Source organism: Colossoma macropomum, unplaced genomic scaffold (genome assembly GCF_904425465.1).
Source record: "Colossoma macropomum unplaced genomic scaffold, Colossoma_macropomum, whole genome shotgun sequence".
In the NCBI taxonomy this organism is placed as follows: Eukaryota; Metazoa; Chordata; class Actinopteri; order Characiformes; family Serrasalmidae; genus Colossoma; species Colossoma macropomum.
In genome coordinates, this window is record NW_023494792.1 from 23,223,581 (window position 1) to 23,241,325 (window position 17,745).

Genomic DNA, 17,745 nt, shown 5'->3' on the forward strand with positions numbered 1-17,745 from the left:
TGGAAAGCGTTGTTAACTTGAAAGCTTCTGAGATCTCTCACTGAAAACTGCTTTTAAGGGAAATTAGTCTTTCATTAGTATTTCAAAAAATCATTGTTTTAATTATAAACATAAGTCACCTGGCTGACTTTTATTTGTTTAACCTCAAAATATTAAGTTAACAACACAACAATATTTGTTGTATGTATTGTTTGAAATTCAGTAAAATAAACATTTTAAGGTTGTCAGGTTACCTACTTAAGTTAAAATATAGTGAAAAGTTTTTACAGTGTATTGTCACTGTTTCAAAACCTTGTATCTCCATTTCATTTATTTATTTATTTATTTATTTATTTGCTAGCTGCCGTTTAGTGGTAAAATCTTGTTACTTTAACTTCCACTGAAGGTTAGGGAAGTTTTTTCCTTCTCCTGTAAAGTTATGTTTCTGGAGACATAAGGTTTTGTTCCAACAGTGCTAGTGTTTATGGAGACCTCCAGAGCAGAGCACTGGCCTGAATGATGCTGGTCTTTCACATATCCAAACTTTTAATGGTACCATTCATTAAGCAGATCTGACCACTCGCCACCTGTAATATCTTACAGCGGTAAGTGGTCAGAGCGGGTAGAGTTTGTTCTCTTCATGCTAAAAAGCCATAAGGATCATATAGAACCGTTTTTGTTGAATCTCTTGTGAGAGATGAACATGGCACTGTGGTCTCTCCTCTGTAATAGAGTGCTGTATGTGTGCTGTGGGCTGCCCTGCCCTGTTGGGTTCCACTGCTGACCACTCCTGGTCCTGCTGGTATTTATATGATCTAAATAACAGATCTGCTTGCCAGTGCTCCAGTCCTGCTCTATTTCTGCCGACTAAAAGAGTGGAGACAGATGTGGTACAGCACGATTAAAGAGCAGGAACACACACACACACACACACACACACACACACACACACACACACACACACGCACACACACACTCTCTGAAACACACACACATGCACACTTCAATTAAAGACCAAATATGCTCACCCAGAATACATTACAAGACCTCTGTGATCACACACATAGACCTTTAACTCTGACTCGTATTACATGACAGAAGCGGCTTATGCCAACAGACACACACCTGCCTCAGACACACAGCTAGAATTTAAAGGGGAATTCCTCTAGTTCTTCTAAATGTCTTCATAACTCAATCATCAAATTGTAAATAAAGTTATTTGCAGTGGATTGATTTGAAAAGCTCCGTTTTAGAGAAACTGACTGAGTCTGAATTGTTCACAGTGGTGGTGATGAAATGAAATGGCTATATTTGCACTGTGACCTCTGATTCCAATCAGCTGGAGTGTAAAGAAATCTGAGAAGTTTAATTTCTCTATAATCAAACCACTCTGAAAGACTCGGTACATCTCAGTGATTGAAATATGCAGTACGTTTAATAAAATCAGTGGAATTACCCTTTAACAACAGACTTATATGCTGTGCAATTCAATGATTTGTGCAATTCACTAAACAACACAAACGTAAAGAAAGAGGCTTTTATATTCATATTAACTAATTAATCCATTGACCTACACTGACACAATGGATGGCCTGAATTTAGTTGATTTAAATTTGTACATCATTTCTACATGGATAAAATATCAACAAAGTTATTGTCAAAAGACAAAACTGTGCTGGTGTAATATGTTTCATTCATGTAAAAATGATGTACACATTTAAATCAAGCAGATTCATCATGTTTTTCAGAGTAGGTTTTTTATTTAAGACATTATATTATATTGTGTTACATTCAAATATTATATTGTAATATATTATATTCTAAGGCCTAGCTTTAGTAAATCTGCTGTCCTAGTTTAACAACACATACAGGTCTTGTCCTAAAACATACTTTCCCCACAGGTCAAAAGATCAAAGGTAGTTGAGACCCATTTCAAATATTAGTGAAAAGCTAACAAAACTGTTCCACGCTGCAGAGTCTGCATGACCCCCGATTCCTGAACACGCCATTGGCCCTGAGGGCCTGACGTCGCTTTCACAAGCGCTTAAACACTCTCAATACAGGTTCGATGTGACAGAGCGGGACTTTACACCTGAATTGAACCAACACCGCCAAACCAGCTGAGTCTGCTCCTTATGACCGGATCCTAATGACCAGCTTCTAGCAAACAGCTGACAAGCTCCTAGCAACCAGACCCTAACGACCAGCTCCTGGCGACCAGACCCTATAACCAGCTCCTACTGACCAGACCCTAACGACAAGCTCCTAGTGACCAGACCCTAGCAACCACATCCACGCGATCCATCTCCTGGTGACCAACCTCACGTGCCATAATGAACGTGAGCAGGTACACTTTTGCTGTGACTAAACGATAAGCTATATCACCTCACAAAATATTTGGTTAAAAATACCAACGTCAGTGTAGGTATCCAGAGTTACTGTTTCCTTTTCATTAGTTTCATTTCATTAGGCAATTAAAACTCTCTGTGCAGACCTGTCTTCTTAAACAAAATCTAGCTCTATGAAGGGCAAAATTCAAACACTAATTGTTCAAAACATCAATTTGAGTAGACCTGATCAGGCCTAGACCGCAACTATTGAGATAATTGCCTGATTGCCATAGATATTTGAAGCAAAAAGGCTTAAAGAAGAATCAAAAAGGATAAAAATCTTTAATGAATATTGCAGACAATACGATACTGCCACACTTTATTAATAAATAACCAGAACTGGGTAGAGTGACCTAAACCCACATTTAAGTAAAAAGTGTTACTCTGGTGAAATAATGACTCAGGCAGAAGTAAAAGTACCTTTTCACATAACAACTTAAGTAGAAGTACAAAAGCACCAGGAAAAAATACTGAGTACTAAGTAATTAATAGAACTGCAATGGAACTTCATAGTACTTCTAGCATCGCCACACACTCTCAGAAAAAAGGTAACTGTCACTGGGGCAGTACCCCTCTTGTCACTGGGGTGGTACCCTCAAGGGTACATCTCAGTACCTTTAGTCAGGTAACATGATTGTACCATAATTATAAAATATAAAATTTTATTTTCTAAGTTGTATTGACTCCACACACCCTGTCTCATCTCCAGGCTTTTTATTTTATTGTTCTGTTTAAAAACATGTTAAGTTATGAAAAGGTACAAATATGTACTATTCCAATGGGAAAAAACATACTTAAGGGACACAACCTTTATTTCTAACAGTGTAGGAAGTGAAGTTTGTTGAGCCATGTTCTTTTGTTTTTGATGTGCTTTTGGTCTAAAATAAAATACTGTCACCTCATATAATTAATTTTATATTTACATATAATTCACTAATAGAATGAAATTGAACATTAAGAATTAGTACCTCAATGTGAATAACTTAAATGTACTGGGGTAAAAAGTAGATGTCTTTACTCACTGTTAAAAATCCATCAAAATTTTACTTTAGTACATGTAACTATGTAAATGTAACTAGCTACTACCCACCTCTGTAAATAGCCACAGTGGATAGCCACAGTTGGAGAAGAACCCTACAGTCAAACAGACTCATATAAAGACTCATACAATTTCATATTCATTCCATTTTACAGGTCTTGCTTAACAGTCAGGTCACATATTTGACAGAATGTAGGTTGTGTTTGCATATTTGCTGTTGAGGAGTTGGATGACCTCATGTTCCAGGCCAACACAAACTGTGAAGTTCTCTTCACATCAGAAAACGACCCATTAAGAAACTGAAAAGTGTTTCTACTTACAGTGTTTTAGGTCATTTTAACTTAACTGGATTTATAGTTGGGGATGGGTAGGTATTTTGTGTGACCGCGCTGGTGGTGTTTTAGGGCACTTGGGTGGATCACACACTCCATGTTCATGCTCACAAGCTAAAATTAGCAGCTGCAGCAGATGTCTATATAGAGTAGATTTCTGTGCTGTTGGAGTTTAAGGTATAATCTTCTCCGCTGGGAGATTTTACCGGTAATGATAAATGGTGCAGTTCATCAAATGAAGCTTTCTGGGTGTTGTTCAGATCCCACCCAGTTCCCGTAATAGCTTGTAAAAGCATGTATGCTATGGTACAGTCATGTGTCTGCATTCGAGCAAAAGTACTGAAAACCCTTTTTTGCGTCATGCTGTAGTGTTGACGTGGTATCTGTAATATGTGTAAACCCACTTAACTGTTATGGCTTGATTTTGATATCTAAACACACACAATTTTTATCCCCAAGGAACTCCAAAATGTAATTTTAATCAAATGCTTGTGCATGAAAGCCTATTCATCTTGCAATAGGATTCTGATGTTCAGATCAAAAGTGGTTTGCAACTATATCATGCTGTTGGTAACACTATATGCATGTTTTTCAGTCCACTTTTAGTCTTACTGAATGAAAGAGAGAGGCCACTTTAATGTTTTCATCTCGAAGTAATCATTCTCCAACAATCTACCAGACTGTTTTGGGAAAGAAGTCAAGCCTAGACTTCAGAAGTGCAATATTCAAACCAGTGACATAGAAAAAGTAACTGAAAAAATACTTTATTGTGAGATAAAGTGTGTTAGAACCTAAAGGTGTAAATGGACAATCATGTTTTTGTCTTCTTTTTCTCACCATGCATCCATTCTGGACACATTCAAAGCCAACCCATCTGACTCTACTATGAAACACAATGAACTGTGGGATTATGAGTTTAAGTGTGGATGTTTATTGTCCTGTTGACTTGAAAACAAAGGTTCCACAATTTTTTTTTTTTGAGCAATGCCATTGAAGAACCACTTTTTGTGCTTAAAAGATATTTGAATAAGACATTTCTAAATGCGAAGAACCTTTGAAAGGTTTAAAGGACCTTCATGTAATGCAAAGGCTGTGTACCAGTTTAATGGTTCTTCTTAGAACCTCTACATTCTGCTGAGGTTTTTAAACTTGAAAAAGGTTCTTGACACTCAAACATTTCATCATATGTCAAGGTTCTCCAAAGAACCACCCACTGAAAGGTTTTTTTATAGAACCTAAAGTTGTTCTTCCATGGCACGTTTATTTTAAAGAGTGCAGTTACATTGAATTGTGTTTGCCAGCAAAAACAGTTGGGCATTTTGTTGAGTAAGCTCAGTCTCAATCAAAACATTATACTCAGAGTGCAATGTCCTGTTTGGAGTTTAGTCTCTTGAATGTGAGTTGTTTAGAATTCGAGCCAAACGTTTGCTTCTCTCCATCACACTTGATTTGACGGCATGATAAACACTATTGATCTGTTCTGTTTGCACAGTGGATCTGTTCTGATTGTCCTCTGGCTTCTGTCACAACAAACCACAGCTAACTGTCTTCATCATACAGACAATCTAATCTATACTTTCTGAAATGGGCTTCTCACTTCCCACATCCAAAGGCAAATAAATAAATAAATAAATGAATGAATAAATAAATAAATAAATAAAATCTCTGTATAAAGAACTAAATGAGCAATCCATTGTGAGCTGTCCAGTGTCTACAGTCTACTCTCAATGTGTGTCAGAGGTTAAAGTGACTCAGTCGTTGTTTATTGTACAGCCAAAAAAACAAAAAGATCAGGCTAGAGCAGTGAAAGAACAGTGAGTGAAACAAATATATAGATAGGTCGATAGATGCTACTGTGTTTAAGCAGTCTGTGTTGTGTTACCTGTGCAGGTGTCTGCTGTTGCAGGCAGAGGTTCAGGCGTTTATTGAGCACTGCATGCTGGCTGTGGGCACCAGACCCAGTCATGCCCACAGCCTGGCAGAGGTGCTGGTGGAGGGAGACATGCGCGGTCATTACAGTCACGGACTCAACCGCCTGGGTGAGTTTACCAAACTGGAGTACATTAAAGAGAAAATTCAGGTATGAAGATGGCTGATCCTGCTGTTCAACTTATTTATTAATATACTATGGGTAGTACGTCATAAAGTGTCAGAAACCACATAAGCAAGTCAAATTAATAAACATCTTGTCACAGTTTGCAGAAGCATTGGGTGGTGATTTAGGAGGTTTTCATGATGCTAAGATACAAACTTCCATTATTTGTTAGCTACTTTGGCCTCATAGAGTTTGGTGTTTGGATGTTAGACCACTGAAACTCGTAGCTCCAGTGCAGAACTAAAAAAGCAAACTTTAGACACCAAAGATTTGTGTAAGTTAAAAGTTGTGTTAATTTGGATTTTTGTTGAACTCTTACATTAACCACTGTGCTGTACACACAAATCATGACTGTTAGACTTAGGCCTTTAGTTTGGGCTGTGAATGTCAAAACTCTGTCAAAAATAGGGAAAAAACACTTCTGTGATAAAGTTAATTTCTGCCAGCACCCCCTGTGATTTTTAGCTGTGTCTTAGTGCTAAGTTAACAGCTATTCAGTTGAATCACTACTATGCACAGCTTTACATTATATATTGACAAATAATAACAGACACTGTGATGTAACTTTGTAAATTAACTTTGAAGAAGTTAATTAAACCTGTTACTGAGAGGATCTCTTTCCATTCTGTTCCAAAAATACTGAACATCATGCTCCTGTATGTGTGTGTGCATGTGTGTGTGCGTAGATTTGTATGTAAAGGAGATCCATGCAGGAATCTGTGCGCAGGAGGGGGAGCCTCTGCTGGAGAAAGAGTCGTTGGCCACGGCCCTGGTGAACGGAAGGAACCTCTTGGGTCCGGTGGTGGGAAATTACTGCATGAGTTTAGCTCTAAAGAAAGCGCGAGAAGCGGGCATCGGCTGGGTGGTGGCCCACGGCAAGTCAAACACAGCTTCATGTTTCTAATGCCTGTATTTAAAACCCACTCTTCAGTTCCTCACAGCATAGCTTACATATAAGTCTCAGAGTACAAAGTTTTTTATTAATGAAAGTCTTACAATTAATAAATAAATAATAGGCCTGCTGTTTAAGAGTAGTGGTAATAGTGATAACATGGTTTTGATGTTTAGGTGTTTGACTACTGAAACTACATGTGTATAATGTAAATATATTGGAAGTGCACTGGTGTTACCATGCACTGTTTTTTGTTCTGTTCAGGCTCCAATCACTACGGCATTGCTGCTTATTATTCCATGCAAGCACTGAAAGAGAACATGATTGTGAGTAGTCTGTAAGTGTATGAGGGAGATGGTGTGTGAGTAAGAGAGAGAGAGAGTTAGAAGGGGAGAGAAAGAAGGAGAGAGAGAAAGCAAGAAAGAGAGTGTTGAAGAGAGAGAGTTATGGAGAAAGAGTGTTAGGGAGACAGAGTGAGAGAGAGGGAGAAAGAGAGTTAGAGTGAAAGAGAAAGAGGGATAGAGAGAGAAAGCAAGAGAGAGATAGAAAGCGAGAGTTAAGGACGGAGTGAGAGAGAGAGTTAGAGACAGAAGGATAAAGAGAGTTAGAGGGAGAGAGAGTTCAGAAGAGAGAGATTTAGGAAGAGAGTCAGAGACAGAGGGAGAAAGAGAGAGAAAGACAGAGAGAGTCAGAATGGAGAACATTAGAGAGAGAAAGAGATAGATAGATAGAGGGATAAAGACAGCAAGGAGGAGAAAGAGAGAAAGAAGAGGAGGGAGAGTTGAAGAGTTAGAGAGAGATAGAAAGAGAGAAAGGACGAGAGGAAGAGTTAGAGAGAGAAGGAGAAAGAGTTAGAGAAAGAGAGAGAAAGAAAGAGAGAGAGGGGAAAAACAATGAGAAAGAGTGAGACAGAATTACAGAGAGAGAGAGAGAGAGAGAGAGAGAGAGAGAGAGAGAGAGAGAAGAAAGAAAGAGAATTCAGTGAGACAACTCTAAGTCTGTTTTGTGCCTGCAGGGAATGTCCTTCACTAACACCTCTCCTCTAGTGGTTCCAACACGAGCTAAAGAGGTGAGTGTTCATTATGACCTCTAACCTGTATAACTCTTAACCCCTTAAATGGCCCAAAGTTTTATTACACACTTCTATAACCTGAGAATAGCTCGGCCAGTTCAGTGAATTCATGGTAGTTACTGAATAATAAGCCTTAGTGTGTAATAAGCCTGAGATTTTCAGGTCAATTTTAGTCCCCCAAGATACAAACCATGCAAATGTATCAAAGGTGCATCATGGTCCTTAAGGTCCAATATGATGTTTTATTTTTTTTTAAGTACAAAGATTACTTAAAATCTGGAGTCCAGACAGGGTGTATGGAGTAAAAGCAACTGCAGTAGAATCTGCTACAATCATTTTTGTTTTGTTTTGTTTTTTCTTTCTTGATAGTGTATTTGCATGTTCACAGTGTCTCGTCTTTATCAACACTCACTGTACATGATATTTCCTCTCAGAGGTCAACAGAAAAACTTTCAATTCAGTGCAGGATTTTTCTTTGCCTCGAATTAAAGTTTCATGCCTGCTATTCCTTATTAATTTATTTTTAATTAATGAATTATTAATGACACTGTTTCTGCTGACTTCATTACTAGTATTTGCTCTGTCTGTGTTTAATTGTGCATTCTCTGCTTAGTGCACTGTGGGCACAAACCCCATTAGTGTAGCAGCTCCTGCTAAGAATGGAGACAGCTTTGTTTTGGACATGGCAACCTCTGCAGCTGCCCTCGGAAAGGTATGGAAACACACACACACACACATTCGCATACACATACCAGACCATCAACCCTCCAGCTGTTGATAGAGTGTGTTCACATTACAGGGTTGAAGTGGCAAAAATCTGATTTTTTCAGGGCTGTGTGAACACAAAACTTTGAGCCACTTTCATATGTGCTCATAGATCAGACATGACTCATGGCCATGTGACCAGAGTAAGAATGGTCAGATCAAAATTCACACTAAGGGCAGATATTGTGCACTTAAAAAATGTGAGTGTGAACCAACAAGGCAGACAGATCAAAGCAAAAATGGATAAAAGAACATGAAGAAAGCCAAAATTATGTACACTGTCTTCTCACTTCATACATTGTGTCCGTTTCTCATCTCTCTCTGTCTTCTCACTGACCGTGTGTTTGTAGGTGGAGCTTCACCACCGTAATGGCATCTCCATCCCAGAGGGTTGGGGGTGTGACGCAGAGGGCCGTTTCAGTACTGACCCCAAGGCTGTGCTGAGTGGAGGAGGTCTGGTGCCGTTGGGAGGCAGCGAGAACACAGGTCTGTTTCTGTCTGTCTCAAACACTTCCTACTCTGTGAGGTCTCAGAAACCCCAATTAGACCCCACAGCATCCCACAGCCACCTATTAGCTGCTCATGATCCCTGTCATTACAGCCACTAATACTATCAGTTCAGCTTTTAGATACGCGCTGTAAGGAGTCATAATGATCAGTGCAGTTGAAACTGGCGAAAGACCTTGTTAGATTAGGGTGTGACAGTTCTGTCTAAAATCAGCGGTGCAGTTAGGGTGGGCGGTTCTGTTGATATTGTTGCTTGTATGACCTTTTCCACATTTCTCACAGCACCCTGGCTAAATGGGTTGTAGAATCTTTGTCATCTTTGATAGGTTCATTTGGAACAGATTTTTAAATGGGCATTATTCATCCTGGATATGTAGTGATTTTTGCAGGCTTATTATTCAGCTATTAATCGTATTAGGCCTACTAGTATAATGCAATTCAGTAACTAACATGAGAGAGTTATGTAATTAAGTTTTTCTTCATCTAAATGTTTTTTTGGATATATGTTCACATTTTTATGTTAAAGTATAGAAAATACTTTATTTGTTTCATATACAAAACTGTTGCTAAATCTAATGAGCTAACATAATTTATGAAGCATATTTTGGTCAAAACATTAGTTTTTTCCGTGTCACTACTCATGTTATTTCAAATGCATACAACGAAGTTACAGGCTTATAGAATTAAAATTTCATTATGTAAGTGTTAAAGTAAAACTTATTTACATAATTACAGTTGTTGATCTGTCATATAATTTTTTCCCAGAAATGTGTTTGTCTCACAGTTATACTTTCTTACTGTGGCACTGACCAAAATGACTTAACTCTTGTGTGGTGTTCAGGTTTGTGGGACCCATTTTCAATGTTTACCAAAAGAACACATGATGCAGTTTAGTATTATTTCAACCCCAGATTCCTTGGCATTTGCTCATTTTCTGTGAAGAACATATAAAATAATACATTTTCAATGACTTCACTCTGTACATTCCCATCCCCTTTATATTGTAGTGGGTAACACCTCTGCCTTCTACACTGTAGACTGGGGTTCAATCCCCGACCTTGGCAAGCACCCTACACTATACCAATAAGAGTCCTTGGGCAAGACTCCTAAAATTACATTCTCCTACCTGTGTGAAATGATCAAATTGTAAGTTGCTCTGGATAATTTACATAGATGTAAATGTAATACACATTTACATTACACATGTGGTGTTTAGGTGAACCCGCAGGGAATAAAAGTGCAGAGGTGCTATGTCCCTTCACTTTGTTCTCTTCCTACATGGCCTGCTGTTAGTGTGTGTGTGTGCCTGTGTGTGTATGTGTTTGTATATATGTGTGTGTGTGTGAGGGTGGACAACATGGACAGGCTGCTGAAGGAGAACCTTACGCTGACCATTTGTGATATTTTAAACATCTGGTATTTTTACATAAGTTGTTATAACTGTATTGATTGAAAAAAAAAAAAATAATAATGCGGTGGGTCCACCAGACCACTGAGTAACAAAAACATCAACACCACACAAGGGTTAATAAAAAGACTATGTTCTAACGCTTTACTTGAACCCTATCATATAACATCAACATAACCATGCCATAAACAGGTCATGGCAGATGTCATATCCTGTTATGAGTTGTTGTGACAGATTCTGTTCAATAATAGAACAGTGTCACGATGAAGGTCGTAATGTGTGACATCATAACAGCTAACTAAAATGAGCATGTCATGACAGTAAACATTATGGCAACATTACAATCACCAGTAAAAGTAGCATGTTACTGTTACATTACTGAACATAATCTGTCATGACAGCTCACAACAAGATGTGACATCTGCCATGACATGTTTATGGCAGGGTTATGTCGGTGTTTTGTAGCAGGGTTCAAACAAAGTGTTACCATTTATTTCAAAACCAAAACAACTACTTTCTACTTTCAATGGAAACATAAGTTAGCCAAAGAGCACATGGATAAAAGTGTGGGAGGTCTATTCTCGGTGTCCCTTGATGCACAAAATAGCATAGTAAATTTAAAAATGTATTATTGCTGTTGAATTCAAATATGATAGAAGCAAATGTAACTACTGCTCAATGTCCTTCATCATGCTGAAATAGCATTTAAACTGTAAACAAATTTTAAACAAAAATGTGGATCGCCAAAGCTGCTCATATTCATAGAAATATCCTGTTACGGGAGTGAGGTAATGAAATGTGGACCCACATACGTGCCCTTAGAGTTTAAGTGGATTAATAATAACCTTTATAATGTACTTTACATACCAAACAGGGCTTTAAAAAGAGCAGATCCTCTCAACTGAATGTGTTTTGTTGAATACCACTACAACACATCCAGCTGTGCACAAACTGTCACAGTTTTTTTCCGTATATGTGTCAGGTGGTCATAAGGGCTACGGCCTGGGCCTGATGGTGGAGGTATTCTGTGGGATGCTCTCTGGCTCCCAATACAGTAAAAACGTCCGCACCTGGAGAATGACTGACCGCAGAGCTGACTTGGTATTTCACTCACATGTACTCACAAATACACACACAGTCAGTCAATATGGAAGATAGATTGGGTCACTTATCACACTCATTTGCTGTTAGCTCACGTTTCTGGATGAAGTGTTCCTGTACGTGTGCCTGTGTAAACTGTGCGAGCAGTGTCCTCTAGTGGTTGGCATGTACTTTGAAACACACAAAGTGTTCTGTCTCCACTCCAGGGTCAGTGCTTTGTGGCCATAAACCCAGAGAACTTTGCTCCTGGATTCAATGACAGAATGGCAGATCTGCTGTCCATGCACAGAAACCTGGCACCAGTGAGTATCTCTCTCTAACCTGCAGCAAACACATCACATTGTTTACCCAGACTTATTAGTCCTACAGCAACATGGTATATACGTATACAGTGCTGTGCAAAAGTGAGGGACCACTCTTCATTTATTTAATTCCCAGTTAAATATGCACCACTGAAGAATGAATTATGAATTTTTCAGGAGATATTTCTGAGGAGATGAGATATATGGTGAACCTGTTTAAGGAAGGGGAAAATATGTCAAAAATTTCCAAAAACTAGAGCTCAAAAAAAAATTAAACATATAAAGAAAATGGGACTCCTAACAACCATACAATACCAAATAGACCACCAAAACTGTGTCCATCAGATAAACGTTACTTCAAGCTTTCATCTTTGAGAGAGAGGAGAAAACCAAGCTTTACTCGTCCTTCAGATCTGAATAAATCCACAGGATTTTCTGTCCATCCTTCTACTGTGAGAAGAACAACTCAACATTATGAGTCTAAAAGGATGTGTAGCTGTCAAGAAGCTGTTAGAGAGAAAAGAAAATAAGAAAATAAAAAAAAATAATAATAAAAAAAAAAGAAATTTTGCAAATCAAAGAAAGAAGCTGTTGGAATTCACAGTCCAGACCTCAACATCATTGAATGTGTATGGAATTATTTGGATCATGAGGAGCAGAAAATGCACCTGACTGATCTTTGGAGGTGTGAAAAATATCCCTGCAGATTTCTGAAAACTGAAAGCAAGTCTCCCAAAAACAATGGAACCTGTTACAAAAACAAAAAAATTGACACACTAAATACTGAAAAATGCTGTTGATGCTTCTGTGTTATTTTATGTTAAATATATGTGTTTGCTTTTTTCCTGATGCTGAAAAATTATTACTTTTTTGCCTTAAATAAATGAAAGGTGCTCTCTGACTTTTGCCCAATGCTGTGTGTAAGATGTATGAATATGTCTGTATTTTCTTCTTTAAGTGCCTGATCTGTGTGTGTCTGTTCTCACTGTACTGCCGTAGGCAGAGTCTGGGATGCCTGTTTTGGCTCCAGGTGACCCAGAAAGGAAACACATTCAGATGTGCAGAGACCTGGGGGGCATTCCATACCACCTGAAAGTGGTCAACCACATGGTAAACACATAACACACACACACACACACACATACACACACACACAGTCTGTACAGTTTAAGACACACTAGTTAAATTTTCCACATTTAGGGAAAGTGACCCAATAAAGCCCATGTGCAATAAAAGCCCACCTGTTCACTTTTTTACAATACAAAACATACAGGAGATATTATAAAAACCTGATATAGATAGATTAAGAATTTGTTTGTTTCACATAAAATGTAAAAAGATACGCTCATGATACTTTTTGGTGTTTTGTTTTTGATTTATGCACAACCTTGCATTCCTGCTGTGCTCTATGCATTTCAGAAATCACCTCTAAACTTTGTTTTATGAGAAGAAGACATTTTTCTGGAATTTGGCAACTAAACATACTGATGAGAATGATAAAATGAAGAGATTGAGATCAAATAAAGCCCTGTATGATGCATTTGCTTGTTATTTAAAAGCCTAATTTGGTATTTGAAAGATTGTAAGATTGTAAGTGTCTGTGTGAGCCTGTCATGGTTCAGAATGATGGTCACACAGATAAATACAGTAGATCAAAGGTGGATTAAAACAGCTGATGATCGCAGTGACTCAGAAGACTTTGGAAGCTTCCTCAGACACCAAAAATATTCAGTGAACTATCTATAATTATAAGATACACGTTTTGCTGTTTTCGGGCTAAAAAAAGAACAGTGCCATGAAAAACCTTATTAACACAAGTATTTAAGGTAGAATAAAGATTTAACAACTATACAAAAAATGTCTAAATAAAAAAATAAAATGTACTTTATTTTTTATTACGTTTTTGAATGTTTACATAAACTTTATGATAAATTATTTAGACTAATTTCCCTTGTACTACTTTTTAATAGTAACAAGCCTCCTGAGCTCAAATAGATTAATTCAACACAATTCATTTTGATTTATCAACTTAACTGCTTCTCTTCTTTACATTATAGCCTCTGCAGGGAGAGTAGGTAGGAAGAGAAATTATTATGGCCACTGTCTGAACATGAAGTCAGCCCATTACACTGGAACAGAGATCATTTTGTTAAGTGTTTTTAAGCAGAGGGGCAAAAGAAGGCCTGGGCATCCATAAGGAGATGGAGAGGAACAGTTTTAACCAATGAAAAAAAGACAGGAAAATATAAACATGAAATAAAATCAATATGTGACACATCAGCAAATCTTCTATTTATTCCAGTTTTTAGACTAGTCAGTGAAGTTTTCTATGTTCACTATGGCTGTCCTGTATGTTTACTTGAAAAGTCAAATTAACATAATATAATAGCTTTATGCAATATTCAGCGCTGTCTAGTTTTGTATTTGAATGTTTCTTTTAAAAAGAATTATCTCAAAAATGTCCAAGGCTAAAGATGTACCATATTGATTGATGAGATTTTAATCAACAAGAGATTATATATATATATATATATATATATGTGCTATTGAAAATGAAGTGGATTTATTTGGGACATGTGTGGGTTTAAAAAACTTTAATTCAATCATTTTATGACTAAATGTATGACAAGTGTTCACACGAAAGCCTGATCTTTCATTTTAAACTGACTTCATCTGGAAGAATTTCACATATCTGTGAGAAGACATGCTGTGTTTGATTGGGTCACCTCCACTATATTTCTATATAAGGGATTATAACAGATTCTGTGTGCATTATAAATTATTTTATTTGACACATATGGCTATGGTTTCTAGGACAAGTGTAATATTTATGAAGTTCTCTTCCTTGTGTTTAGGCCACAGCTGTGTACAGCTATGAAAGCAAAGTATTGTCCAAAAGTCTGGAATCTGAGAAAAATACCAGCTTTGGGCCAGTCAATGGTTCAATAAATTAAATCAGTGGTGCTGCTGATAGAATTTAACAATCAATTAGAATTTTTTTAATGTCCTACCAATAGGTGGCACCAGACTCAAAGCTCTTAATATAATCAATTATAATTTAATGAATCCATGCAATTGCTGAATAGAAAGAGGAACTAAACTTGTGTTCTTCTTAACAAAATCTCAACAGTAATTTTAAAACATGAGGTTCTTGTTGCATTTTACTGTTTATTGGAATGCATTCTAACGTAATGTGATGCTTGTATGAGCAAAAATCATTTTTTTAAGCTTTGATAAGTATTTTAAAATGATTTTCTTACCTGGTTTTTGCACAGTACTGTATACCCTGCCTACATTTTCTCTTTGTGTATCTTTCCTTCTCCTTGATACCAGAATGAACTTGCCAGCACATTAGGAGTGAGCCCCCTGCTGCCCACTCACAGACTCACTGAGTGAGACTGCGGCCTGTCTGCTCTAACCCACCTTCACTGAGTACAGCTATGGACACCTCTGCTGCTCTGTGGTGCCCTTTATTTGAAACAGCAGTTATTAAATGAAACATTATTAATAATTAATAAATTACTCAGTGCTGAGGACTGCAGCTTCACTTACAGACCTGCCAGCTGCAGACTGCTCATATCGGCCTGATGATTTATCCTCTTAAATGTGGATATGGGAAAGTGGAAATGTTGAAAAAAGATTTAACACTCATGTATTTTGCTTAAAGGGGAATTCCAGCAATTTCTTCTAATTTTCTTCATAAGTCAATTGTTAAGATGTAAACAAAGTCATTCTGAGTGGTTTGAAACGCTCTGTTCTAGAGAAACTTAACAAGTCAGAATTGTTTACAGTGGTGCTGATAGGAACCAGACATCTGAAGAGTTTTATGCCTTTAAAAGCTACATCAGATGTCATGAAATGGTAATGACTGCACTGCCAGATGCCTGAGATACTGTTTTATGATAGTTTTGAGATACTTTAGGGCTACAATGTACTTTTTAAAATCCATTAATGGTGGAGTGCTACATGTAGGGTATTATACGGCAAAGTAGTCCCTGAAGATAACTTTTTTTTCAGATTCACCACTGTTTTACTATTCTCAACATTACAAACAAAAACTCAGAAGATATGTGTAGATTCACAGGTAGTTTTGGATAGTAAATAAAATGGCTGAACTTGTGTTGTAGAAATTGTGACATGACCCCTGGTTCCTATCACCACCACTGTAAAGAAATTTGAGTCTGTAAGTTTCTCTGCAATGAACCATTTCACATCAAACCACTCTGAAGGTCTGTTTACATCTCACTGATTGAATTGTGCATACATTTTGAAAAATCAGTGGAATTCCCCTTTAAATCTACACACATCAGTAATTAGTCTGCTTAAACATCCTGTAAGCAATCTCACCAAAAAAAAAAGAAAAAAGCACAGATCCGAATGTAATTTTTTTTCTCAATATGTGAGATAAACACTGTATTACTGAATAAAGTGAGTTTAATTGTTTTTGCCCTTTGATGTACATGGATGCATTTATTATTACCTTCCAACAGGTGGTGCCAAACTTAAGGCTAAGGTGTTAGCTCTGTCCTCTGTCTTCCTCAGGCTTCAGATATAGAGAGGGTCTCATGTGCACTCACATTAACATTCTGTTCCTCAGAAGTATATTAAGATCATTCCTAGTGAAAGCTTATAATCTACAGCCCCCCACAGACGTTATGTCAGTTTAGATCTACAAGACCAAACCACAGCATATAATACAGTGTTCATACTGCCATATCTAAATGGCCTGTAGTGTAAAAAAATCTGAAGAGGGCGATTCAAGTGCATTGATTTTTTTAAGCTTAAAATCAATTGTAATTAATTAGAATTGTTGAAACTTAATTATAATACTATTGATTAACACACATTCTTATTTTTTAGCCTAAATGACATTTTCAAACATTAAAAAATAACTTGGTGTGTTGTTTTTTTAAACTATGTTCCAGTAATGTGTAAATTGAGTCTCCAGGCACACGTATGTCTTTGATATCAGAATACTAAATCATACTGAAATAACAATTTGAGATACACATACAAATGCCTTTTTCAGACATGGTTCTTTAAGAATCCAAAAGTGGTTCTTTTATGTTTTTAGAGTGCACTGGGGAGAGCAGGGAACAAAAGTAACCTGGGTAAAATGTAACATGGAGGTTTTATGTAGTTGAACAGGTTTTAGTAGAATGAGCTTTTAGTTATGTTCTCATATTCCCATAGCAACATCTCCAAATGCTAACAGCAGTCTGACAGATATTTTACCCTGAAAACTGTTTCTATACCGTAAAAATAAGGTTCTTTTCATCTTAAGTGTTTTTTTATAATTCACACCTGTAGTATTTTATTCTCCTTCTTGGTGGCTGTAAAAAAGCACCAATTTAAAGCAACTGGAAGTGGGAGGTAGACAAACTAGAGTACAGCCTCCACACACTTAGCATTGCAAGACTCTTCAAATATACAATGAGAGAAATCCATATCCTCCCATACAAACTCAAAATAGTCAAGTTTTGGAAGTTTTATGCACAGATTCATTAAAAACATACTATAGATGTCATGTTCATTAAATATATTTCAGTTTTATTGTTCTGTACAGAGCCCCTAAGGTGACTTGGTGATTATTTTTAATAAGGCATGGCCACAAATTAATATATTGAGGCCATGAGTTAAGTTTCTAATGGTCACATAGCCTCAATTATAAACCCCTTACCAAGCCATGGACCCGTCGGCGAGCCCAAAGTTTTATTACACACTTCTACAACCTAAGAAAAGCTCCATTAGTTTGCATTGAAGTCACTGTAGTTACTGAATAACAAGCCGTAGTATGTAATAAGCCTGGAATGTTAAGGAGTAAATTTGTGGCCACGTCTCATGAACAGTAATCACCATGCCA

The 17,745-nt window shown here is 37.2% G+C and overlaps 1 protein-coding gene across 2 annotated transcripts; it reads left to right on the forward strand.

Moving 5' to 3' along the window:
• The first annotated feature begins 1,996 nt into the window (after positions 1-1,996).
• Positions 1,997-16,331, forward strand: LOC118811977 (uncharacterized oxidoreductase YjmC-like). Of its 2 annotated transcripts, none has more exons than XM_036576603.1 (11): positions 1,997-2,326; positions 5,631-5,779; positions 6,522-6,710; positions 6,992-7,053; positions 7,743-7,796; positions 8,413-8,511; positions 8,915-9,050; positions 11,462-11,580; positions 11,787-11,882; positions 12,882-12,992; positions 15,216-16,331. In XM_036576603.1, the coding sequence occupies exons 1-11, from the start codon at positions 2,313-2,315 to the stop codon at positions 15,276-15,278; spliced, it is 1,092 nt and encodes a 363-aa protein (XP_036432496.1). In that variant the 5' UTR covers positions 1,997-2,312; the 3' UTR covers positions 15,279-16,331. The 2 variants fall into 2 exon arrangements, with proteins under 2 accessions (XP_036432496.1, XP_036432497.1); XM_036576604.1 differs by having other exon boundaries at positions 2,011-2,318.
• Positions 16,332-17,745: the final 1,414 nt, after the last annotated feature.